The following is a 21,712-nucleotide window of genomic DNA, read 5'->3' on the forward strand; positions in this document are numbered from 1 at the left end:
AAATGGAAAATGTATGTAAAGTTACATTTACAGCAATTTAATTTCAAGGAATCTCAATTTTATTAGGCCGTGGACCCCCATTTGATATGGTTTCCTTCTTTATCTCTGGGACCCCAGTTGAATATATATATTTTTTAATTGTCAGACATGATTTGGTCTGTCATTTGGTCCAGAATTCCATCACTGTCTATGTGCCCTAGGCATAGAGATGACGTTGGAACTCTGAGCAAAATTGACATTCTTTTACATTCCCTAGTTGTATTTACTTGTACATGTAATAAGGATGAAGATGAACTATCAATACATTTCTCTAGAACCCCAACAAACCCCTTGGGGTGGTTCTCTTCCGCATTGAGAATCACTGTTGTACAGCGTGGTTCGGAAGAGTGTATCAAACAGCGCACGCGTGCGTGTGTGTGCGTGCGTGTGTGCGCGTGCGTGTGCAAGTGCAAGTGACTCACAGGACTCGCAGGTGCTTGAAACCAGAGAAGTCGCTCTTGGTGATGACTGTCAGGTTGTTGGCGTTCAGGTCCCTATAGAGGAGGCAGGAGAGAACACATCATCATGACATTTTACTCGATGATTAATTGTCATACAAATAACTGCAATTAACCATTTCATTGTGTTTCTCTGGCACTGGACATCGGAACATGATATCGTCGCTGTCGGGGCAGAATCCTCTTATCTCCATATTTTAAACTTTTGAGTTCTGCAATCTCTTGTAGATCTGCAAGTTTTGCTATTTTTGAATCCTGAGAAGTAACAGTTTTGGACATAATGAGGTTTTCACCCGACAGAGACCATATAAATTAAAAAACATTCTTTTGGGCTTTGTAAACAAAACATACAATCAAACTTTTTTCTTTTACTATGGCCACATTTTTAAATAGCGGAAATAGCAGATCTACAACTTACAAGCTTCCAGGGCGTCACATGGCGACACATTTGTAAGCTTGTAGATCGGCTATTTGGAAACAATTCTGACGACTATCGCCTGTCGGGTGGAAACCTCTTACATGTTTCTAAAACTGTTACTTTGTTTTCAGGATTCAAATTCAAAAGCATAAAAAATTACAGATCTACAAGCTCGAGTCGAAACGTTTTGAGCTTGTAGATCTGCGGATTTTGATGCTTTTGTGTGATGCCGTAGTGTGATCAGTTAGGGTGTTAATTAATGTACGAAAAAAACACAAGAAGTTAAAATATGGAGATAAGAGGTTTCTGCCCAACAGCAACGATATGCAAAATAATCACAATTATCTCAAATAATGGCGACCAGGCAAATACTGTATGTAACAACTGTGACACAATCGGAACAGCAGCATCAGCTCACATCCCAACACATCAGGACATTTGAGGAGTTGTGGAAGCAATTTGCAAGTTCAAATGGAAAGGGCAAGTGTAAATAACTATGTGTGTGTGCATCTCTCATTCTCTTACTCTCTCTCTCTCTCACACACAGACAGACACGCGCGCGCACGCGTGCACACTACAAGTGATGGTTTCTTGCTGCAGTTTTTCCCCCCCGACTCTGACACAACAACGGTCCCCATCTCCAACAGAGTAGCTGATTGGATACAGCAGGAGGTTTAGCCAATGACATGGCTTTTTATTAAACCACAGCAGGCAGTTTGGCCCAATCCTTGAAAGAAGTAATGGCATGTGGACAGTTAAGACTGTCCACAACCTGGACACACCCACTCTCCTCCTCAACAACACGCTACTATGATGAGCTCATTTGTGCCTGGTGACAAACACAGAGGTCCTGTTCATCCAGTGCAGGGGTCAGTCCAGCTAACAGGCATAACTTGACCGTTGGCTCTGTACTTGGTCTACTCTTTATTTGTGCCTACGCCGAACCTAATTTACAAATAATCTGTGTGATAGGAATGGTTACATTAACCACTTGAACTCTAGCTACAGTAGCAACGCTATTCTAAGGAGAACTTCAGCCAAAAACGGCAAAGAGGTTTGGTGTAGAGGGGAAAAAAGAGCAGACCAAGTAGGCTACAGAGCCAAAGGTTAGGTTTACTAAGTATTGATGGTTTAAGTTATTAAATGTCTGAAAATACATGAATCCAACAAACACTGATGACATCATGACAGTACTGTCAAACAAGTCTATGAAATCTATGAAAACATCTGCAACATAATCTATACCTACATTTTAAAACTGCAGCCAGCGGTTTTTGTCAGTTTGTGTGTGTGTGATCACTCAGACACGACCAAATGCAGCACTCCAATTGGCTAGGACTGATCACGTGGCACACGGAGTTCTAAACCGGAAGTGCGTCCGGCGATCAAATAGGTCCGACCGGAAACGATTTTTTTTTTTTTTTTTTTTTTTAACTTTTTTTTTTTTTTTTTAACTTTTTTTTTACTAGATGGGAGCGGCCCGAAGGGCCGTGACCCTCTAGTTTAATACAATATGTAGGTTCCTGCTTCATCTCTCTCTCCTTGGGCTGAAAAACGTTGAAGACACCCTGGTCTAATCTCTTTTTGAGGACCGATCTCTATGCTGCTGTCAGAACTGGTGATCAGGACTCATGGTAGGACTGAACTCACACTAGCTGCGTTTACATGGACACCTTCTTCAAATCTGATTAAAATAAACACGATTTAAGGTTTTGGAAGTGTTTCAAGTGTTTACATGTGGTGAAATCAATCCGATCTGGTTTTTGATCTTGTAAAAAGGTGTAGACCACCCCTCTGCAAAATTTAAATTGGGTTGAGCTTGATCGGGTTTATTTAGGTGTATACATGGAGAATTTCAATCTGGTTTAATTTAAATCTTTTATTAACACAGATTAAAAGTGTCCTTGACTGACAGCAAGATAGAGCAGGGATGATGTCACTTGATGACTCTTCCCACGAGGCGGACAGTGATGGACAGCGATGGAAGATGAGCCCTGTTTGTGTATCGTGCGCTAATGTGTTTGTGTGTATGTGTATGCGTGTTAACACGTACGTGTGTGCGTGCGTGTGTGTGTGTGTGTGTGTGTGTGCGCACACGCGCGGTGTCATGTTCGCTGTAGTTAAGGGTGGGACTACAGTTTGACCTTGTCTGTCCTGTTGAATCAAGTGTCCATGGGAGAGACAGAGAGAGAGAGAGAGATAGGGAGAGAGAGGCAGGGAGGGAGGGAGGGATGGATGGATGGATGGATGGAGGGATGGAGGGAAGGAGATTGGCGGGAGTGAGATTGGGAAGCACAACCAAATAAGAGGGAGGAGGGATGGGGGGAGTGATGGGGTCATGGTGGGAGGTCTACACTCGCTCCCTTGATGTGTGTGAGAATTACTCTGACAGACACTGGACAAGGAGAGCCAGCACTGTAGGGGAGACACAGAGAGAGAGGGGTGTGACCCACATACACACCAATAGGAACGCAGGACAGTACACACCGGACACTTCTCAGTGTTCCTTCAACTCGGACAGTGTGCAAACGGAACCAAGCGGACCCTGATTGGTCCGTTTGTTGTTGTGATCGGACCACATCCAATCATCCAACATAACACACCACCAGCAGAGTCCTGAACAATACTAAGGTGGTTGAATTTGAATCTGAATGTACTGTATATACAGTACAGTACTGTACAGTACACGCATGCACGCGCGCACGCACACACACACACACGCACACGCACACACACACACACACACACACACACACACACACACACACACACACACACAGTGCATTTTCCAGGGTAGTCAACCAACAGAGAACCGGAAAACCGGTATTTTTTTCTTTGCGGATGAAGACAGCTCATGTGTAATTCATGCTAGGGTGCTATTATGAAGTATATCGTCACTCGCAACCTTGTATCTCCAAGTTTCAAATGTATATGTTGTTTTTAGTAAAGTAAAGCCCTGCTTCATCATACAAGACTGTCGCACAAAACTAGTGAAAATAGCCAATCTACACAACACCCCACGGTGCGAGGCGTTGTGTGCTTGTGGATCGGCTATTTTCACTATTTTAAATCATTTTTTAAATGATAAATACAAAACAAACGGTTTTGGACATACAAGGTTTCCACCCAACAACTTAGGGTTCAATGTCTGGAACCCATGAGGTCCATATGATAACCTGGACAACCCAGCCGTGCTGCGTGTCACTCAGACCCAATCAAAAACGAGGGTTTGTTGTACTCTGTGACAAAGCGTGGCGTGTCTCTCTTCCGGGAAAGCGAGTTTCTCTGAACTTCAACTGAAGTGAGAACAATTACCCAGCAAAGAAAGAAAAAGGTGGAGAGAGCAAAGAGAAAGGGTTTGAGTGGAAGGGAGAGAGCGAGAGATACAAGGATAAGCGTGCGCGCGCAGACACACAGACACACACAGACACACACAGACACACACAGACACACACAGACACACACACACACACACACACACACACACACACACACACACACACACACACACACACACACTCAGAGTGATGAGGCATGGCTAATTGGGTTTTGCGCGGTATTGTCGGGTCAGGGGTCAGTCGAGCGGCAGACTCCCCTCAAGTGGCGACTCCACCAAACAATAGCTCATTAAAGCAGAACGCGTCTCTCTCTCTCTCTCTCTCTCTCAAACACACACACACACACACAACACACACACACACACACACACACACACACACACACACACACACACACACACACACACACACACACACACACACACACACACACACACACACACACACACACACACACACACACACACGCTGTGCAATTCAACCACACACAGCACATATAACAGTACACGCTAATAGCCTCAGTGCGCACTGAAGCAGTTGATTCCCTCCTCTGAAATGGCCCGCTCAGGCCATTCTCTACCCTATTAGTTTAGAAAGGAAGGCAAGCAAGCAAGGAATGAAGAGAGGGAGGGAGGGAGGGAGGGAGGGAGGGAGTGGGCGATAAGATAGGATGAAATAAGATGTTTGCGTAGAGAGAGAGAGCGAGAGAGAGAGAGAGAGAGAGAGAGAGAGAGAGAGAGAGAGAAGAGAGAGAGAGAGAACATAAATGGGATTTGTGAAGACAGTAGGCATAAGGAGAGTTGGTCAGGATTAGCACGTGCATGTGTGCATGTTTCTTTTTTGCATGTAGCAAAATCCTAGAGAAATAAGCAATCAGGTCTATGAATACAAGCCCTAAGAAGCGACTATGAGCACTTTAAAACTATATGCTACTCTAGCCTACAAGCTCACAAAGCGTCACAATGCGACATCAGACGTGTTGCTTGTAGATCTGCTATGTTAAAAAAAATATATATAGTGTGTCGCTGGTTCGAATCCCAATCCAGACGACCTTTGCTGCGTGTCACTCCCCATCTCTCTCCCCATTTCTCTCTCTGTACATCCCCATTTTCTCTCTCTCTATATACTATCAATAAAGGCAGAAAAACCAAAGATGTGCCCCAAGTTTAGGGACACCAGATTGAAAGTGACCGATGTCACAGCATCTCCTCTATAGAACCAGCAGTATGACCTTCTGCTGGAATCAGAGTGAGCTTCATTGCCACATCACAGGTTTACAGGTGTAAAACAGCGGGTGAAATGTGTTTTCGCACATGCTCCATAGTTATTATTTCCAGAAAGAGAGAGAAAGGAAAACGGAGGAGAACAAGGAAAAATAAGTGATGTTCAACGTACAATATACCCAGGATTGACTCCAGCAATGTACTGCTCTCCGGCTTACTGCTTAAATCCTTACATTCACTCCCCTTCCAACTCGCATAGCATCACTCCTGACCTGTACTCTCCAATCGCCACAGGCTCTGGTATTGATTTACAAACTCTCACCTGTAAAGCAGTTCGTGGTTGAGCTCCCGCCTCCAGCTCTGCGAGTGAAACCACTACTTCAGCCTGATTTATTAGATTTCCTCATACGACCGTGTGGGGTGGCAAAAATAGCCAATCTACAAGCCATCGTAACGTGAGCTTGTAGATCAGGCCTTTTCACCGGGTGACCCCGGTGTACACCAAAGTAAATCAGACATAACAGGACTAGGCAGTTTTTGAGAATTTTCACCTGTCAATGACAAGCCCAAAATAGGGTTGCCAGGGTTATGGTGGTTAATAAAAACCCTACGTTCTGTTGGCTCCACATAACTCCAACAGCCCTGCAGGAAACTCAAAACTCTGGGTCACCAAACCTCCTGCTGCCTTGCTCCACCACAGCTGTGGAATGCCCTTACAAACGGGACTAGGAACACACCCAGCATTGATGTTTTTAAGCGGCATCTTAACTCATTTAGTGCTCCAGACATGAACGGGTTAAAATGTCCAAGCTGCTGTTCGCAGGCTCCGTCCGCGGCCAGTCTCTTATTTTGAAGGCCGGAAGTAGATTGCGCAAACAATTCATTTTTGACTACCCTTTTTTTTACCCGGAAGTCTTGTCGTCACATGTGTACACAGTAATGGCGGATCGATGCCTTTCAGCTTGTACTATTTTAGCGAGAATCCAATGCCATCCTTGGCTTCAAAAGTGTTTTTTGGAGAAAATGGACATCAAAGATGAGATAGACCGTCAGCTTCCATGTTAAGGGATCACTATTGTGTGCACGTGGATGCGCGATGATGATGAATCGGCGAGTCCATCCGTGCCAGCACTTTCCAACGGACCGTACGGTAAGATTGCCAGCTTTACTGTATATACAGTATATTACGCGAGTATACTCGGGATCGGCACTCTAAATACTCGAGTATTTTTCGCGAGTATACTCGGGATCGGCTACAAATGAGTTTTTAAGACGCACTTTAAAAAAAGAAATAATAATAATAATAATGAGTGTTATTCTTTGTGCCAGAGGGAGGTCCATCGATCTCATTCCCTCCAGATTCGGCACATACATGGGGATGAATTAATACTATTATGCCACCGAAATGTGGAATGCCCTGCTTCCAACAACCATCAAAAAGTGTGACTCCCTACCCTCCTTCAAAACTGCCATAAAAGAGCAATTTGCAACTGGACCTATAGACAAGTCAAAAGAAATTACCCCCACTGTTTTTCCTGTTAAAAATACTTTTAGTGCTGCTAATATTGATGATTTCTTGTATATTCAGTATGTTTAAATATTGCATGTATAACTGTATCTCTGTAGTCTTAGCAAAATGTTAATAAAGTATTCAATCAATCAATCAATACACTACCTGAACATTAACTATAAATTGTTCTCTTTTTTATCTTATATTTAGCTTGATCATTATTTTCACATTGTTTACTGTTTTTATTGTAAATTGTGTTGCAGATAACTAGTACATTGTCATCATCGTCACTCGTGTAACATGAGTACATTGGTTGACCAATCCATTTATGTGGCGCCAGAGATCCTTTTTCCAATTCAATCATTAATATACTGTATCATGCATAGAGCCATTTCACTTTCCAGGACAATATTATACAGTCCGAATTCACTTTGCCTTATTCCCCTCGCATGGAGCACAGGAGCGAATGATAAAAGATGATTGACAATACTTGAACTTATATCGCGGCCACGTGGAGTATGCAACATTCTACCAAAGTTCCACTGTCAATTTCAAATGACCACAAGAACAGACTGAGTGAGCCACACAGTCATTCTAAAAAACAACGCTTTTAACAAATCCTGAACTATGTGTTCCACCTTTATCAATATCAAAACAGTGCTAAGTCATAACACTGCCACTTTGTGTTTCATTCACAGGTTCCCATTCATGTGCTTATAATGGCACGTCGCTGCCAACACACACAACAGGGCCGTCCTTCCACATGCTTTAACAGCTGTGTGTAATTAATTTAAATTCAACTTCAAATTTGAAGGCTATGTTTCTGTTGTGCCAAGAAATACTGTTTTTTATTGGTTTTCATTCTTGTTCTCAGAAAACTGGTGTGGTAAGCCTAACCCTTATACTATACTAATAATACATTAGTTCAGAAAAGAACTCACCATCAATGTTCCTGTGACGGTCTACATTTAATGGTGTACCTTGTATGTGGCAAACTCCACCCATCCTGGAACAGGGCAAAACAAACCCACAAGTACAGTACATGTGGTCCAGTTCTGATACTGGGGTCTAAATGATTGTTGGTAAGAACCGAATGCAACCATGCCGGTCTGTAAGGCTCCCTTTTTAACACTCTCAGAGTTATGGGTGTCCGTGGCCTAATGCATATAAAAATGGGGGTCCTTGAAATTAAAAAAGTTTGAGAGCCACTGTTATAAAACCACATAACCATATAAAACACACTAACTAATGAGCAGCGTGCGTGCGTGCGTGCGTGCGTGCGTGCAAAACCTAGCTAGTCACAAACCTTTGATAAACACAAGCTACACAATAGCAAGTCAGCTAAATACTAATGCTCAGTTCAGTTCATTAATGAACCCAGACTATAAACAAAGCCATACTGAGAGACAGACAAGCTGACAAGCAGACAGACAGACAGACAGACAGACAGACAGACAGACAGACAGACCGGCTGGCAGACACACGGTGCAGTCAGCTGCATAAAAGCCCACGCGTGTGGTCAATCGGTGCAGATGACTAATTCTAATCCGCTAATCAATTGAGCATCTGTGCACAACGCTGGGCCTAGTGGGGCGTGTGAACGCACATCCCACCCATACAGCCACACCAAACAGAGAGTGTGTGTGCGTGTTGCGTGTGTGTGATGGAGAGAATATCCCACTCGACAGAGGCAGAGATGCTGACTAGATAGAACTCCCCAATTTTGGGCACCACATTTTGGAAATAGTTGTGTTGTTGTAATAATATCGTTACATCAAGGAAGCAAGCAGGACTCCAACTCGTCTCAATCTCTCTAAGCATTCTTACAGAGTGCACGGTCTGGAAAGTAACTTTAACAATAAGGGCCCTATTTTCTTCCATGCTAAACCCATAACCCATAAACCTCTTTGCCTTTTTTACTATTTTGAAAAAAAAAAAAAGAAAAAAAAAAAAAAAAAACATTTTGAAATACTTCAAATAGCCGGTCTATCGACACGTTGTGAGCTTGTAGATCAGCTATTTGAACTATTTAAAAATGTTTTTCAAAATAGTTAAAAAGTAAAAGTACTTCAGAATTGTGCTTCAGAACAGTACTCGAGTAAATGTACTTTAGTTACTTTCCACCACCTGTCCCTCCCCACCCAGTAATGAAAGTGAAGTGATGATGTGGCTAACAGAGAGACACCTCTGGGAGAGAGAGGGAGATTTGTCAGAGACACACACACACACACACACACACACACACACACACACACACACACACACACACACACACACACACACACACACACACACACACACAGACTAATTACACCTCCTTCCCTCCGCTCCGTCTGTCTGAGTGATGTCACCTCATATACTTAATCAGCCCCTCGGTTATCACCCACGCTCAGGTACACACATGCGCACGCGCACACCCACACACACACACACACACACACACACACACACACACACACACACACACACACACACACACACACACACACACACACACACACACACACACACACACACACACACACACACACACACACACACACACACACACACACACACACACACACGAGCAGGAGCGGTAGACGGTAGACGCACGATTAGTGACACTTAATTAGTTGCATCCCTGCCTCTGAGGTTGTGGAGGGGCCGCGGGGGAAATAGAGAGATTATTATGAGGGACAGATCGAGACAGGAGACGAAATACAAAAAAAAGGAGAGGAGAGAAATGAGATGAGTAGAACGGGAGAATGAAGGAACACGGAGAGGAGAGAGATATTGAGAGGCTGAGAGAAACATTATTGTAAAAGGCATACATTTCAAGAGACAGGCAGAGAAAATGGAGAAAATGTTAAAACATCCCTCCCAGTGACAGCTCACAAGGAAGCGCGGAGATTCAGTTAAAGTGGGTGACAAATCCCCCTCTTCAAACATTTCTACATTTTGTCTGGGGAAATGCAAAGCAACGGACGATATAGTTTGCAGAACTGGAGTCAGTCCCGATCGATTTTTATCCATTAAGGTTGTTCTTTTCCCACAGAAAGACAACTTGAGGCTAGATTCTACGTTCTTGAGTTGAACTTGAGGCCAGACTGTGTCTGTCTGTGGTCACTGTCAGTCAGTCTGTGTGCTTACTCATCATACATACGTACGCAAGCACACAAACACACGATCATATTTGAAGTTGATGGGTCAGACGACAGGCGGTCCTCGTTTTATGAGCGAGAAGGTCAGACACACACACACACACACACACACACACACACACACACACACAGATTCCGTGAATCTGTATGTAGATAGATGAAGCATAAACCAACTGCAGACCTACACGCTCACAATGGGTGACAATGCGACGGCTATCTCCAGTGACGATATTGTGAGTAGAGGGGACAAAAAGGAGGGGGCCTACCGGCCTAGTATAGACCCCTGTGGGACTCCGGTCAACTAAGCATATCGTCACTGTCGGGCAGAAACCTTGTATCTCCAAGTTTCAAATTTGTAATTTTTTCCCGCAAAGTAAAGCACTGCTTCATCATATGGCCATCGCACAAAAGTAGTGAAAACAGCCAATCTACAAGCACACAACGCCTCGCACCGCGAGGCGTTGTGTGCTTGTAGATCGGCTGTTTTCACTAGTTTAAATCATTTTTAAAATGATAAATCCAAAACAAACGGTTTTGGACATACAAGGTTTCCACCCGACAACGACGATATACTGTAGGGTTTAAGTGGTTCAATTTCAAGAGAGCCCCCTACATCCAGGATGGGGCCATTATTGGACGCGTGCAGATTCCATAACCAGCATCTGAGAGATGTAAATAGGGGAAGCAGTCTGAGAACACACACACACACACACATGGAAGCACTACACAGACAGTGGACAAACCAGAGCCAGAGACTGTGCTGTTTCAGTCCGCTGTGTGCGGTGTGCGATTGACTGCTGCGCGTGGCTCCAAGCCTTGCAGGGATTTGTTTGGTTTGGAGCGTCCGTGATGTGCACAGATCCCCGACTATGATATTAAAACCCATTCAGAACGGGTACACTATATAGTGTATCATTATCGTATGCTTTAACTATTGAAAAACAGCAGATATACAAGCTCACAGCGCGGCACCGAGTGCCGCGCTGCGAGCTTGTAGATCTGCTATTTTTTAAAAGTCGTGAAAATTCGAATTTTGACCCGATTCTATGAGTGTCTTTTGAATCCTTCTAAGATTTTTGGATAAACCTATGTTTCTATGTCAGCAATCTGGCCAGCTATCGTCACAGAAAAGGTCCCTTTCACTTAAAAGGAGCTCAGTTAAGCCCTTTGCACACAGGACAGTTGCGTTTTTTTCGTTTGTGGCATGAATAAAACGCATTGGATTTGGTGTGCAAGGCTGTGCGGAATCGGCGCTGCGGATCCAAAAAGGAGTCATAAAAGGAGTGATGAGTTTTTTACCGCATGCGATTCGATTCGTGCGTCTTGACGCACGAATCGAACTGGGTTCGATCGAGAAAAAACCGCACGGCGGCAGCCACTCGTCACACGGCTAATTCGGAGCCGGTGTGCATGAGGTCATAGAGAATCATTGTTTGCTTTTCAAAAAATGATATTGTCCGTTTTATCCGTGCGGTTAAACGCGCCTGTGTGCAAAGGGCTTTAGTCTGTTCTTGAGAGACTACTATGTCAGTGGTTCTCAAACCTTTTCATGTGAAGGACCCCCAAAATGATATTTATTTGGCCACGGACCCCCTATCTCAAAATATTTAGTTCCAGGGACCACCCAGAAGCAAAATTTGAGTTACAATCGTTCGCTTTAAAAATGCATATATTCAAAGATTTGCACACATTTTCACAACTTTTTTCAAAAATAGCAGATCTACAAGCTCGCAGCGAGGCACTCGGTGCCGCGCTGTGAGCTTGTATATCTGCTATTTTTTCACTGGTTAAAGCATTCAATAATTCTATGCCTAAATGGGTTAAGCACACTTTCTCAAACTCACACACACACAAACGCACACGCACTCACGCAGAGACACACTTAAATTCACTTTCCCTCTCTCTCACACACACTGCCAGGGTTTGTTTAAATTTCCCATGGAGGTTTTCTCTGGCCTGTCGGTCAGGATAGAGTTGGTGGTGCTGACCTTTTGACCTCCAAATGACATGTCAACAGCCTGTGGCTGGTCCTTAACCACCTACTGGGGGGGCAGGAGATGTGAGCAACCAGTAGAACCAGAGGTTCTCAAACGTTTAAGGACCCCCCGAAACTCTGAGAGTGTAAACTAAATGGAGCCGTTGTAAGGGTACATTTGGATTGGAAGCCCCTTAAGGCAGTGGTTCCCAAACTTTTAGCTCAAGACCCAAAAGAGGAATTAGATGTTTGCACTAACCCCTAACTAATGAAAACAGCAGATCTACAACGTGTTGCTTCACACCGCCTTCCGAGCTTGTAGAGCGGCTACTTCTGGAAAATATTCGATTTTTTTCATTTTATTCATCAAATACTTTTGAACAATTGTTTTGAAATGATTTTTTTTTGTTTGTTTGTTTAAACTAAAATCCTGAAATCATTAAAGAAATGGAAAGGGGATATTTACTCGCAAGTCACGACCCATAAAAATTGGTCCGTGACCCACAATTGGTCCTGACCCACTGTTTGGGAAACCTGAGGGTCCCTGGACCCCACATCTCTGGATCAGCATGTTACCAAAAACACAAAACACATAAAATAAAGTGCATACACTTTTTATTTATTTAATGTATTTATTTATTTCAATTGAATTTTAACACTTTTGTAGTGTACTTGATTGACTGAATGATTGATTGAATACTTTATTCATTGGGTTAGGGTTAGGGTTAACCCTATTCACATGGGTTTCAAATGTAAGTGTTGGTCCTCAACATGGCCGGTTGTAGGACTACATTTGAAATTAATCAAACAGAAATGCAAACAGTAACAGAGTACAGTCAAAATACCGTACTTTGTCTGAAGGGATAACACCAAAAAGGTCCTGACAAAAAGTCCTGGCAATGTACTGATGTTTCAAACCCACAGGGGCCAAACATAACAGTAGACTATTATAAAGTAACCCCCAAAACTATAAGGATAGTAAGTTTGGGGTAATCTCAACCTTCCAATGACTACAGAACAAATAGCTATCACAAACCTCCTCTCTCTTAAACAATGTATCACTCAGTGTCATACAGCCTGCATAGATCACACAATAGCAGGCATTCTATGGCAGTTATACGTATATGCAGATGTAATGTATGTCGGTTAATTGTTCATATTCATGTTATTTAGATAGATTCACTGTTTACATGTTCACTTGTTATTTAGATTTAGCCTGTTGTTTAGACAGATGCTAGGTTTGATGTTTACCTGGTATCCTAGTTACTATGTAGCAAAAAGTCACCTTCAGGTGGCTGCTACCCGTGACTTGTAAATAGACTAAGCCCCCATGCTCCTCCCACCCTTTTTTTCTGCCTTTGTATTTCATGTTATGCTTTTGAAACTGATATTATCCTAGATAAAGTACTATGTTCTATCCGTCTGTCTTTCAATGTTATATGAGATACTTAAAGTGTGGTTCCTGTGGAAATAAGCCTCGGCTTTCTAGGATCTCCTTTTAGTTGACCTTGTACCAGTGATTTGTACTGTCATGAAACTGTACTTTTTTCTATTGCAAACTTCTAATAAATTCTTCAATCAATCAATCAATAGCACTACATTGTTTACTTTGCACTCTATTTACTTGACCATTAGCCTCGGGAACCCAGGCTTTTATTTTGACCATTTACCATCACTTGTCGATTAGGGTTCATGCCATTTCCTCTGATCTTGCACTTTGTAAGTCACCTTGGATCTGCTTAATGCCTAAATTGTAAATTGTGTTTCATTCCTTCAGACAGCAGCAATGCCTACAACTTTTATCTGCTAATAAAAGTTGACAATTTCTACTCTGAAGGCTACAGAGGCATTTCCGAGCAATAAGCCATACAGCATCAGCCATTGTGGCCCCTTCACACACACAATGAAAAAGACCCTACAAACACACACACACACACACACACACACACACACACACACACACACACACACACACACACACACACACACACACACACACACACACACACACACACACACACACACACACACACACACACACACACACACACACACACACAGAAAATCCTTCTCCTCCTCGCTCAAATAACCATTCCCCCCGGAGCCCAAAGGGGCATCCATTTTTCAACGTTGCCGTGACAATACCCAGGAGAGCGGAGCGGGAATATAGTTTGACTGGTGCAGTCACCTTGATAAATGACCCTCTTATTGCTGGCCGTCACCCAGGGAATACTGCCCCACAAGTGTGCATGTGCAAACACACACACACACACACACACACACACACACACACACACACACACACACACACACACACACACGCTATCTAAACACGCATGCACACACATACGGTATATTCACACGTTGAGAGTGTCTGAGGCTGAGCTGGCGCGGATAGCCAGACAGACTGAATCTTCCCCCAGCGGCTAAGCAACCAGCTAACACACGCAGATCACTTTACATGCTAATTGGCCAACAAGACCTTTAACAAATAGCACTTTAATAACTCCCTTCATTCCACTGCGGGGCAGGAGAGCCCTGTCTCCGTTGCCTCTGTGTAAGGCCACTATCTGTCTGGAGCAGCACTTTTCACGGGGGGTGTTTGGACAGGGGAAAAGGGGGAACTATCCGCAAAGGTCAAAAGGGTAAACGCCAAAGCTGGGCCAAGCCGCAGTGTTCTCGTTTGTTATACGTAAGAATTCTGAAACACCAGTATGAAGCTTGTGTGTAAATGAGAAACCCTGGTGCGGCATAACCGCGTTACGACATGTGTATCTTAGCCAGACAAAGAGATAGATAAGAGATAGCGTAACGTTCTGGTAGGAATCATGTTCTATAGCTACTGTACGTCATACCGAATGACGTAAATGTGACCCTAACATCTAGAGGTGACCTCCGCCACATTCATACAAAATATCAGGCGGTCAGAACACACGACTGGAACCTCTGGTGCCATGCGGGGAAATCTCGCTTTTGCGAACGCCCATCCTTTCGACCGGAGGGTTAGCGACTCATTCTACGGAGGTTAAGGTTAGGGTGAGGGTTAGAGTCGGGTGTCGGAAAGATGAGATGTAGTAACAGCGACACGCTCCCCAGCCATGCACCTCCAAAATGATCCCCCTAGTTTAAAATTTGTTTCGTTTGGTATAATCGTTTTGTTTCTTTTGGTATAATAATTGCTTGGTATGTTCAACTTTTATTCTAACTTGTAGCGCGACTAGTAAGAATTAACTAATTGATTAGCATTACGTGGGGAGCCAACCGGATCAGACGGCTCACAGTTTTAGACTGAATGCCAGGCTTTCCTCTGCAGTGGAAAGCCTGGTGGCGCGAGGTTACTGGGAGTGTACAAGTGCAACCAAAATGGACCTTCACGGGTCCATTTGTACACTCTCCGAGTTAAATAAACGCTGAGGATTTTACAGTAACCGAAGTCCCACAGTCCCACATTTTCTTTTCATCAAATCGAGGGCCTTTGAAATGAAAAAGGGTCGAGAAGAATCACAGCTGGTAGTGGCAGTGCGGGCTGGTGGATGTGCTGCCGGCTCGTGGCCTCCTCTGGAGGTGGTTTCACCTTGACCCCGACAAGCCAAGGAGCTGTGAGTCACTGAGGGGATACTCTCTTCCAGGCTACGGTAAACCAGAGGATGGGGAGGATATAGTGTGTCTGACACACTGACACGCAGACGCACCGCTCCCCCGGGAGCATCAATAATTCACACGCATACACTCTGGTACCTGGGACGCACACACACACACACACACAGCTCACGGGCACACGCACGCGTGCACATGCTCACTCTGCCCGCTAGCTTAGACCCTCATAGATACGCTCAGATAGGAGAGAGGCAGAGAAGAGGAGAGCGAGAGATTACATGAACCCCGTCTTCCCTATTTGAGAAACATTTTCACTTTACAGGGGCAAAAATGCAGATCTACAAGCTCACAATATGTCACGAATCTCGCGATGCAATGCATTGTGAGCTATTGGCTATTTTAGTTTCTCACCGTATAATGCTTAGCCACTTCATGCGCTTTTTTTCTACTACTCCAAATCTGAGTAGATTTGGAGTAGACGTGACATGTTGTGAGCTTGTAGATCTGCTATTTTGGGCTAATGTTCCCCCCGGAATTTGTATGCTAGGGTTCAAGAAAGTGAAAGGGGAAAAAAAGACAGAAGAGAGAGGGATTGAGAGATCGATGAAGAGAGAAACACGCGTGCAGACAAACCCAACGAGAACAACTCCAAAATGGGGAGACAGTGTAATTAAAGACCGCTGCCTGCAGAAAACATGTCACTCTGACACATCACGCCATCAGATACCGCACGCACGGCGCGGACAGGGCTCCGGGCAGAGTGTCCGTCACTGTGTCTCGTGCACATGATAAGGTAAACACACACATACTATAATGCAGTGGTTCTCAAAGTGGGGTCTGGGTACCCCCAGGGGTCCTTAAAGGGGTTCCAGGTCCAGGGGGTCCCCAGCTAATTTGTTAATATAGCATAAAAATGTGTTAAATAGTACTTTTTTATATAGTTTTGTTACAGTTATAGTTTTGCTACTACAGTAGGCGTTGTGAGTTTGTAAATAGGCTATTTTAGAAAGATTTTCAGTTACAGTAACACAATTCTTCTCTTATGGGTGTCCCTTCGTGGCACAAAATCTTTTCAGACAGTGGCCTGTGGCCAAATACATATCAATTCGGGGGTCCTTGACAGGAAAAGCTTTGAGAAGCACTTGCTGTGGAATGTACCCAGTTCACATACTGTACTGTAGTGTGTGTCAGTGTGACAGAGGAGCAGGTGTCTTTCAGTATACAGCGCGCATGGTGAGCTGCACTGTGCTCTGCAGCAGCACAGAGATGTTTATGAGATCTTTAGTCACGATACAGCAGCTCCCAGTGGGAACGCAGGGGAACTCTGCTGGAGACTAGAGTCCTTTTTATTTCGTTTATTTACCGGAGAGAGAGAATTCCAGAGAAAGTGGGAGAGTTACAGAGAGAGGATTGGAGAGTTAGAGAAAGGGATGGAGAGAGAGAGATGTGAAGTAAAACAGACCACTGGCACAGAGGAAGAATCAACATATAAGACACACACACACACACACACACACACACACACACACACACACACACACACACACACACACACACTTAAATTGACATATACTGTATACACAGGCTGTGAGTTTGAAGTGATACAGTTACACCCACGTGTATGCACAAGTGTGTCTTTCTCCCTCTCACACACACACACACACACACACACACACGGGACCAGCTATACATGAGTACTCACAGCCTCTCCGTTCCCCTGGGGATGTTCTTGGGCACGGTGCGGACCCCCAGGCCGTGACAGTCCACCGTGGTGCCCACGCAGCTGCAGGAGGACGGGCACGATGCCACGCCATCGCCCCACATGACCAGGGCGAGGAGGACCACCACCCACGCTGGCACATGCTGCCGCGACCTGGTGGCTGGAAGTGCCGCTGCCACCGCCGCTGTCTCGGGTCGGGCCCCGCGTCCGGTTCTTCTGCCAGGCATGGCCTCCGCCGGCGACGTGGTCCCGAGGACGAAGCTCCAGGGATGGACCAGTGGTCCCAGCACCCTCAGAAGGGCTGCGGTGAACCTGTTGGGGCACTGATGCACCTCCAAAGACCAGCCCTGCTATCTCCCCTTCAAAATGAAACTCACACTCTCACATACACACACACACTCTCTCTCTCACTCACACACACACAGAGGAGCTTTGAGAAGAGGAGGTGGGGAAAAAAAACTTGAAGACAGGAAGAGATGAGAGGAACCAATTACAGGAGAAAGGTGGGTTTGGAAGTTCAGCTCAGCTTTCGCCCTTGAATGACTGGACACTTGATCCCTGGTGGGGTGATGGCTTCTGAGACGCAGCTGGAGAAAAAATAAAGGATATACTCCTGTTCTTTGATCAGTGTCTTAATAAAGTCCTCTCTCTCTCTCTCTCTCCCAACAGCTCTTCTCCTGGTCTCCTGTGTCCTCTGTGGTGTTCCTGTAGAGCTCTATTACTCTCTCTCTCTCCTGTGTTGTGCAGCAGTACAGTGAGTGTGCCTCTCCTCCCCTCCAGTTTTCATTGAGTCATTGTGTTCTCTGTACGGAGAGAACAGTGAGGCACCGAAAAAAAGGAGAGGAAAGGAAAAGGGGGACTCCCTCGCTCGCTCACCCGCTACCTCTCTCTCTCTCTCTCTCAGCCATCATCCATCAAAACCTTTTACAAATAATAGCCCCTGAGACTCCACCCACGCTATGACCCCCCCTCTCTCACACACACACACACACACACACACACACACACACAGAGAGCAGAACCCTGTGTGAACTCACATCTATTTAGTGGCAGTGGTGTCACAGAGGAGCCACATCCAGTGACAGTGGGCCATCTCTCTCTCTCACTCTCTCCCTCTCATCTTCCCCCAGGGGAAGAGAAAAAGGGCCTGGGGCTGCGAGAGCCTGGGCAGAGAAATTGTTGGAAAAGGAAAACCTCCTAGCATGTCTATTTTTCATCCTCTCAGTCCCCCGCTCTCTCTCTGTATCACCACAACAAATGATTTTCGTTTTATTTCTTATGCAGAAGGTTGCCAAACCAATGCACCATACTATGCTGCAGTTTAATTGGTTTGGTGGGTTGGCATAACAACTGGCATAACTGGAATACCAAATGCTGCCACAGACAGCTCAGAGCTCACTTAAGTCTATTATGAATTCACTGGAAAGGGCTTTGAAATTCAAATTCAAGTGGAGCCTGGCTGTGTAATCCCCAGAGAAATGCCACAGCTTCAGCGGTTGTTGCCCACATAGCAGTAAAGTGAGGAAACCCGAAAAAAATCGTAATGATTGGTCTCTGGGTTGTTTGTAGTATTCGTACTACTACATCGTACTACTACACTGTAGTGTAGTAGTACGATGGCCTTGCTGCTAAAACAAATTGGCCACAGGCGAATCGGCTGTGTATTGCACTTGTACCTCCCTGAATTGAATGAGTCATTCGGCGATAATCTGCAACAAAGGAAACAACTAGATGTTGACATATCCGCAGGGGGACCCCTCCACAATCCACATGGCACCAGCACCACCAATTAGAACTATGGAGACTCGGTGAGCGCCTCTTTCATTAGCAATGCGTCTGGATCATTGGGTCGAATTGGTTGTCTCTCTTGATGCCATGGTCCGGAGGGAGGATCGAATTTCGAACGGGTTGTCGGGCAACCAGTAACCACTGGCTGTAAATGAGTTTACAGAAACTCATTATAGGCCAGAAAGTATTGAAAAACAGTAAACAAGTTCACAGCAAATCGCATTGCGATAATGAACGTGTAGGTTTACCACATTGTACAAAAATCTTGTCTGAGCGTGTGACTGACTGCTGCTGTTGCTGCAGATTACTTATGTTACAATTTTGGATGTTGCTTTTTTTTCTCGGTCTCTCTCTTTTTTTTTTTTTTTTACATTAGCCAATCACATGAGCGGCAGTCCGTCCGGGCTATGGGATGGTCCCCGTCGGGTCGAGGCGATAGCGCTGGAAGCAGAGTTGAACAGATGCAGAGATGATGGTGATGATGCTGCCACAAGCAGCAGCAGCAGCAGCAGCACCGGAGAGTGCAGGCTGAGACAGGGAGGGGAGCTCCTCTCTGCTCCCACTCCGGCTGGCTGGAGCTCTTAACACTGAGTCAAAGAGACAAGATGATTAAAAACACCAGCCTAGTTTCTGCACTGTGAGCAATTACAAAAGCAGCGCCAGCAACACACCAATGGCAGGCAGTAGAGACTATGCGCGCAGTGCGCTTGATGGGAATCAAAGGGGCGCAGTGGGGTGTCTGCGGGAAAAATAGGAATACAGCAGCTGAGCGGGGCAAGCGTTCATATAGACGTTTAATTACTGCATGTGATCGAGACGAGAGATGCTGAGCCTGAAACTCACTCAGTCACAAAACTTCAATTCTGACTGAACCAAGAAACTGGTGCAATCTTGTTGAAAAGCTCAGAACAAGTGATATTTGGGTGAAGACAATGAAGTCAATCATTTGATTTGGCAGAGATGGTTAAAAGCGAAATGTGCCATTTGCTTGATTTGTCATACATTTCTCGATTATACAACAGCGCCATCAAGTGAACTAAATGCGCCAGGGCGTCATTTTCACCTATAATGTGAAATCAGTCTCTTAAAGACCTCATCTATCCACTAAATGATAGCATTTAAGTCATGGCAGGTGGGTTGGGTCTCAGTCATTTAGCTGGGAAATGTCAGCCAGTCATTCTACAGACTAAAATTGTGTCCGGTACCTTTTAAATAATTAATCTAGGCCTACATCATACATGGGCAATTGGCGGCCCCACACCTTCACTTAATGCGGCCCGCAGGTTGATATTGGGGTACTGATGTATTATTAATTTAGCTGTTACAATTCCAAACAAGGAACAATTACCTGCTTTAATGCTTCAGTCAATATTAGTAGCTTATTAATGAATAGCATTAAAATGTTCTTTTTTTATGTCCAATGTATTTGTATTTAAGTTCATAAAGTTAACACAAGAACATATAAATGCATTTGAAATTAATACAATAAAATAAGTTACTTTCCAGGATTCCAATTCAAAAATAGCCGATCTACAAGCTCAAAACCGTTTTGAGCTTGTAGATCGGCTATTTTTGATATGTAGTATGCATTGTGGCCCTGTGAGTGAGTGTGAAATTGTAGTGGCCCTCTCCATCATCAAAGTTGCCCACCCCTGATCATCATGAAAGAAACTCTGCAAATAAAGGAAACACTGGTCGGTGTAGAAAAACACATTTAATCCAAAAGGAGACTGACACACAAAGGAATAATTTTACATGTTCTTTCCCCAACCAATTTTACATGGTTGACATTTTACAGATCAGAGGTTGGCCTGTAAAACAATGTTTGACATGTTGAAATGTAGTCCCGTAAGTCCTGTCCTTTGTACTACATCTACTTCTATGTCACATTTAGAACAGGTTTCTCCTTAAAATGTTAGTGTAGAAAAATAAATGAAAACATAAAGATTGTTCCATGAGTAATGAATAGAACCAGCATAGATTCAACACTTCACTAGGGTTAAGTCATACAGTAGGATGATCAATTGCATCACAGTATTAATGTGGTTCTGTTAAAGGAGTAGTTCACCCCCAAAATGACTTTTTTTTCTATTGATTAGTCACGCCATGGAGACTAGAGTTCAATAATATTTTTAGTTTTTTGTCGCATTCCTAAGACAAAAATGTGATAACAATAAATTTACCCCCATTCGTTCTCCGGAATCAATGGGGGTAAATTTACTCGAATCAAACTTTTGTCTTAGGAATGTGACAAAAACCAAAAAATATTATTGAACTCTACTCTCCATTTTGGGGGTGAACTACTCCTTTAAGACACATTGATAGCCTACATCAGTGGTTCTCAAAGTAGGGGTCCAGCGACACTCAGGGTTCCCAAATGGTCCCCTTCACAAGTCTGTAACCGTAAGGGTCCATTCAGTTCCTCAAGAGTTATGGGGGCCTTAAAATTAAAACATTTGATAGAACCACTGGCCTACCTCTTTATCACCTCAGCATTGGACAT

General features: G+C 44.3%; 1 protein-coding gene across 1 annotated transcript in view; it reads right to left on the reverse strand.

Moving 5' to 3' along the window:
- The window catches only part of slit1b (slit homolog 1b), a gene marked incomplete at both ends in the record, with an annotated part of 121,692 nt that extends 99,980 nt beyond the window's left edge, over nt 1–21,712 (reverse strand). The window contains 4 exons of the mRNA XM_080722501.1: nt 462–533; nt 17,404–17,733; nt 19,725–19,796; nt 21,687–21,712. Of these exons, the coding sequence (XP_080578627.1) occupies nt 462–533; nt 17,404–17,733; nt 19,725–19,796; nt 21,687–21,712 (500 nt within the window). The remainder of the gene's footprint in view (nt 1–461; nt 534–17,403; nt 17,734–19,724; nt 19,797–21,686) is intronic.

Source organism: Nannobrachium achirus, assembly GCF_963921795.1.
Source record: "Nannobrachium achirus genome assembly, chromosome: 3".
Taxonomy (NCBI): domain Eukaryota; kingdom Metazoa; phylum Chordata; class Actinopteri; order Myctophiformes; family Myctophidae; genus Nannobrachium; species Nannobrachium achirus.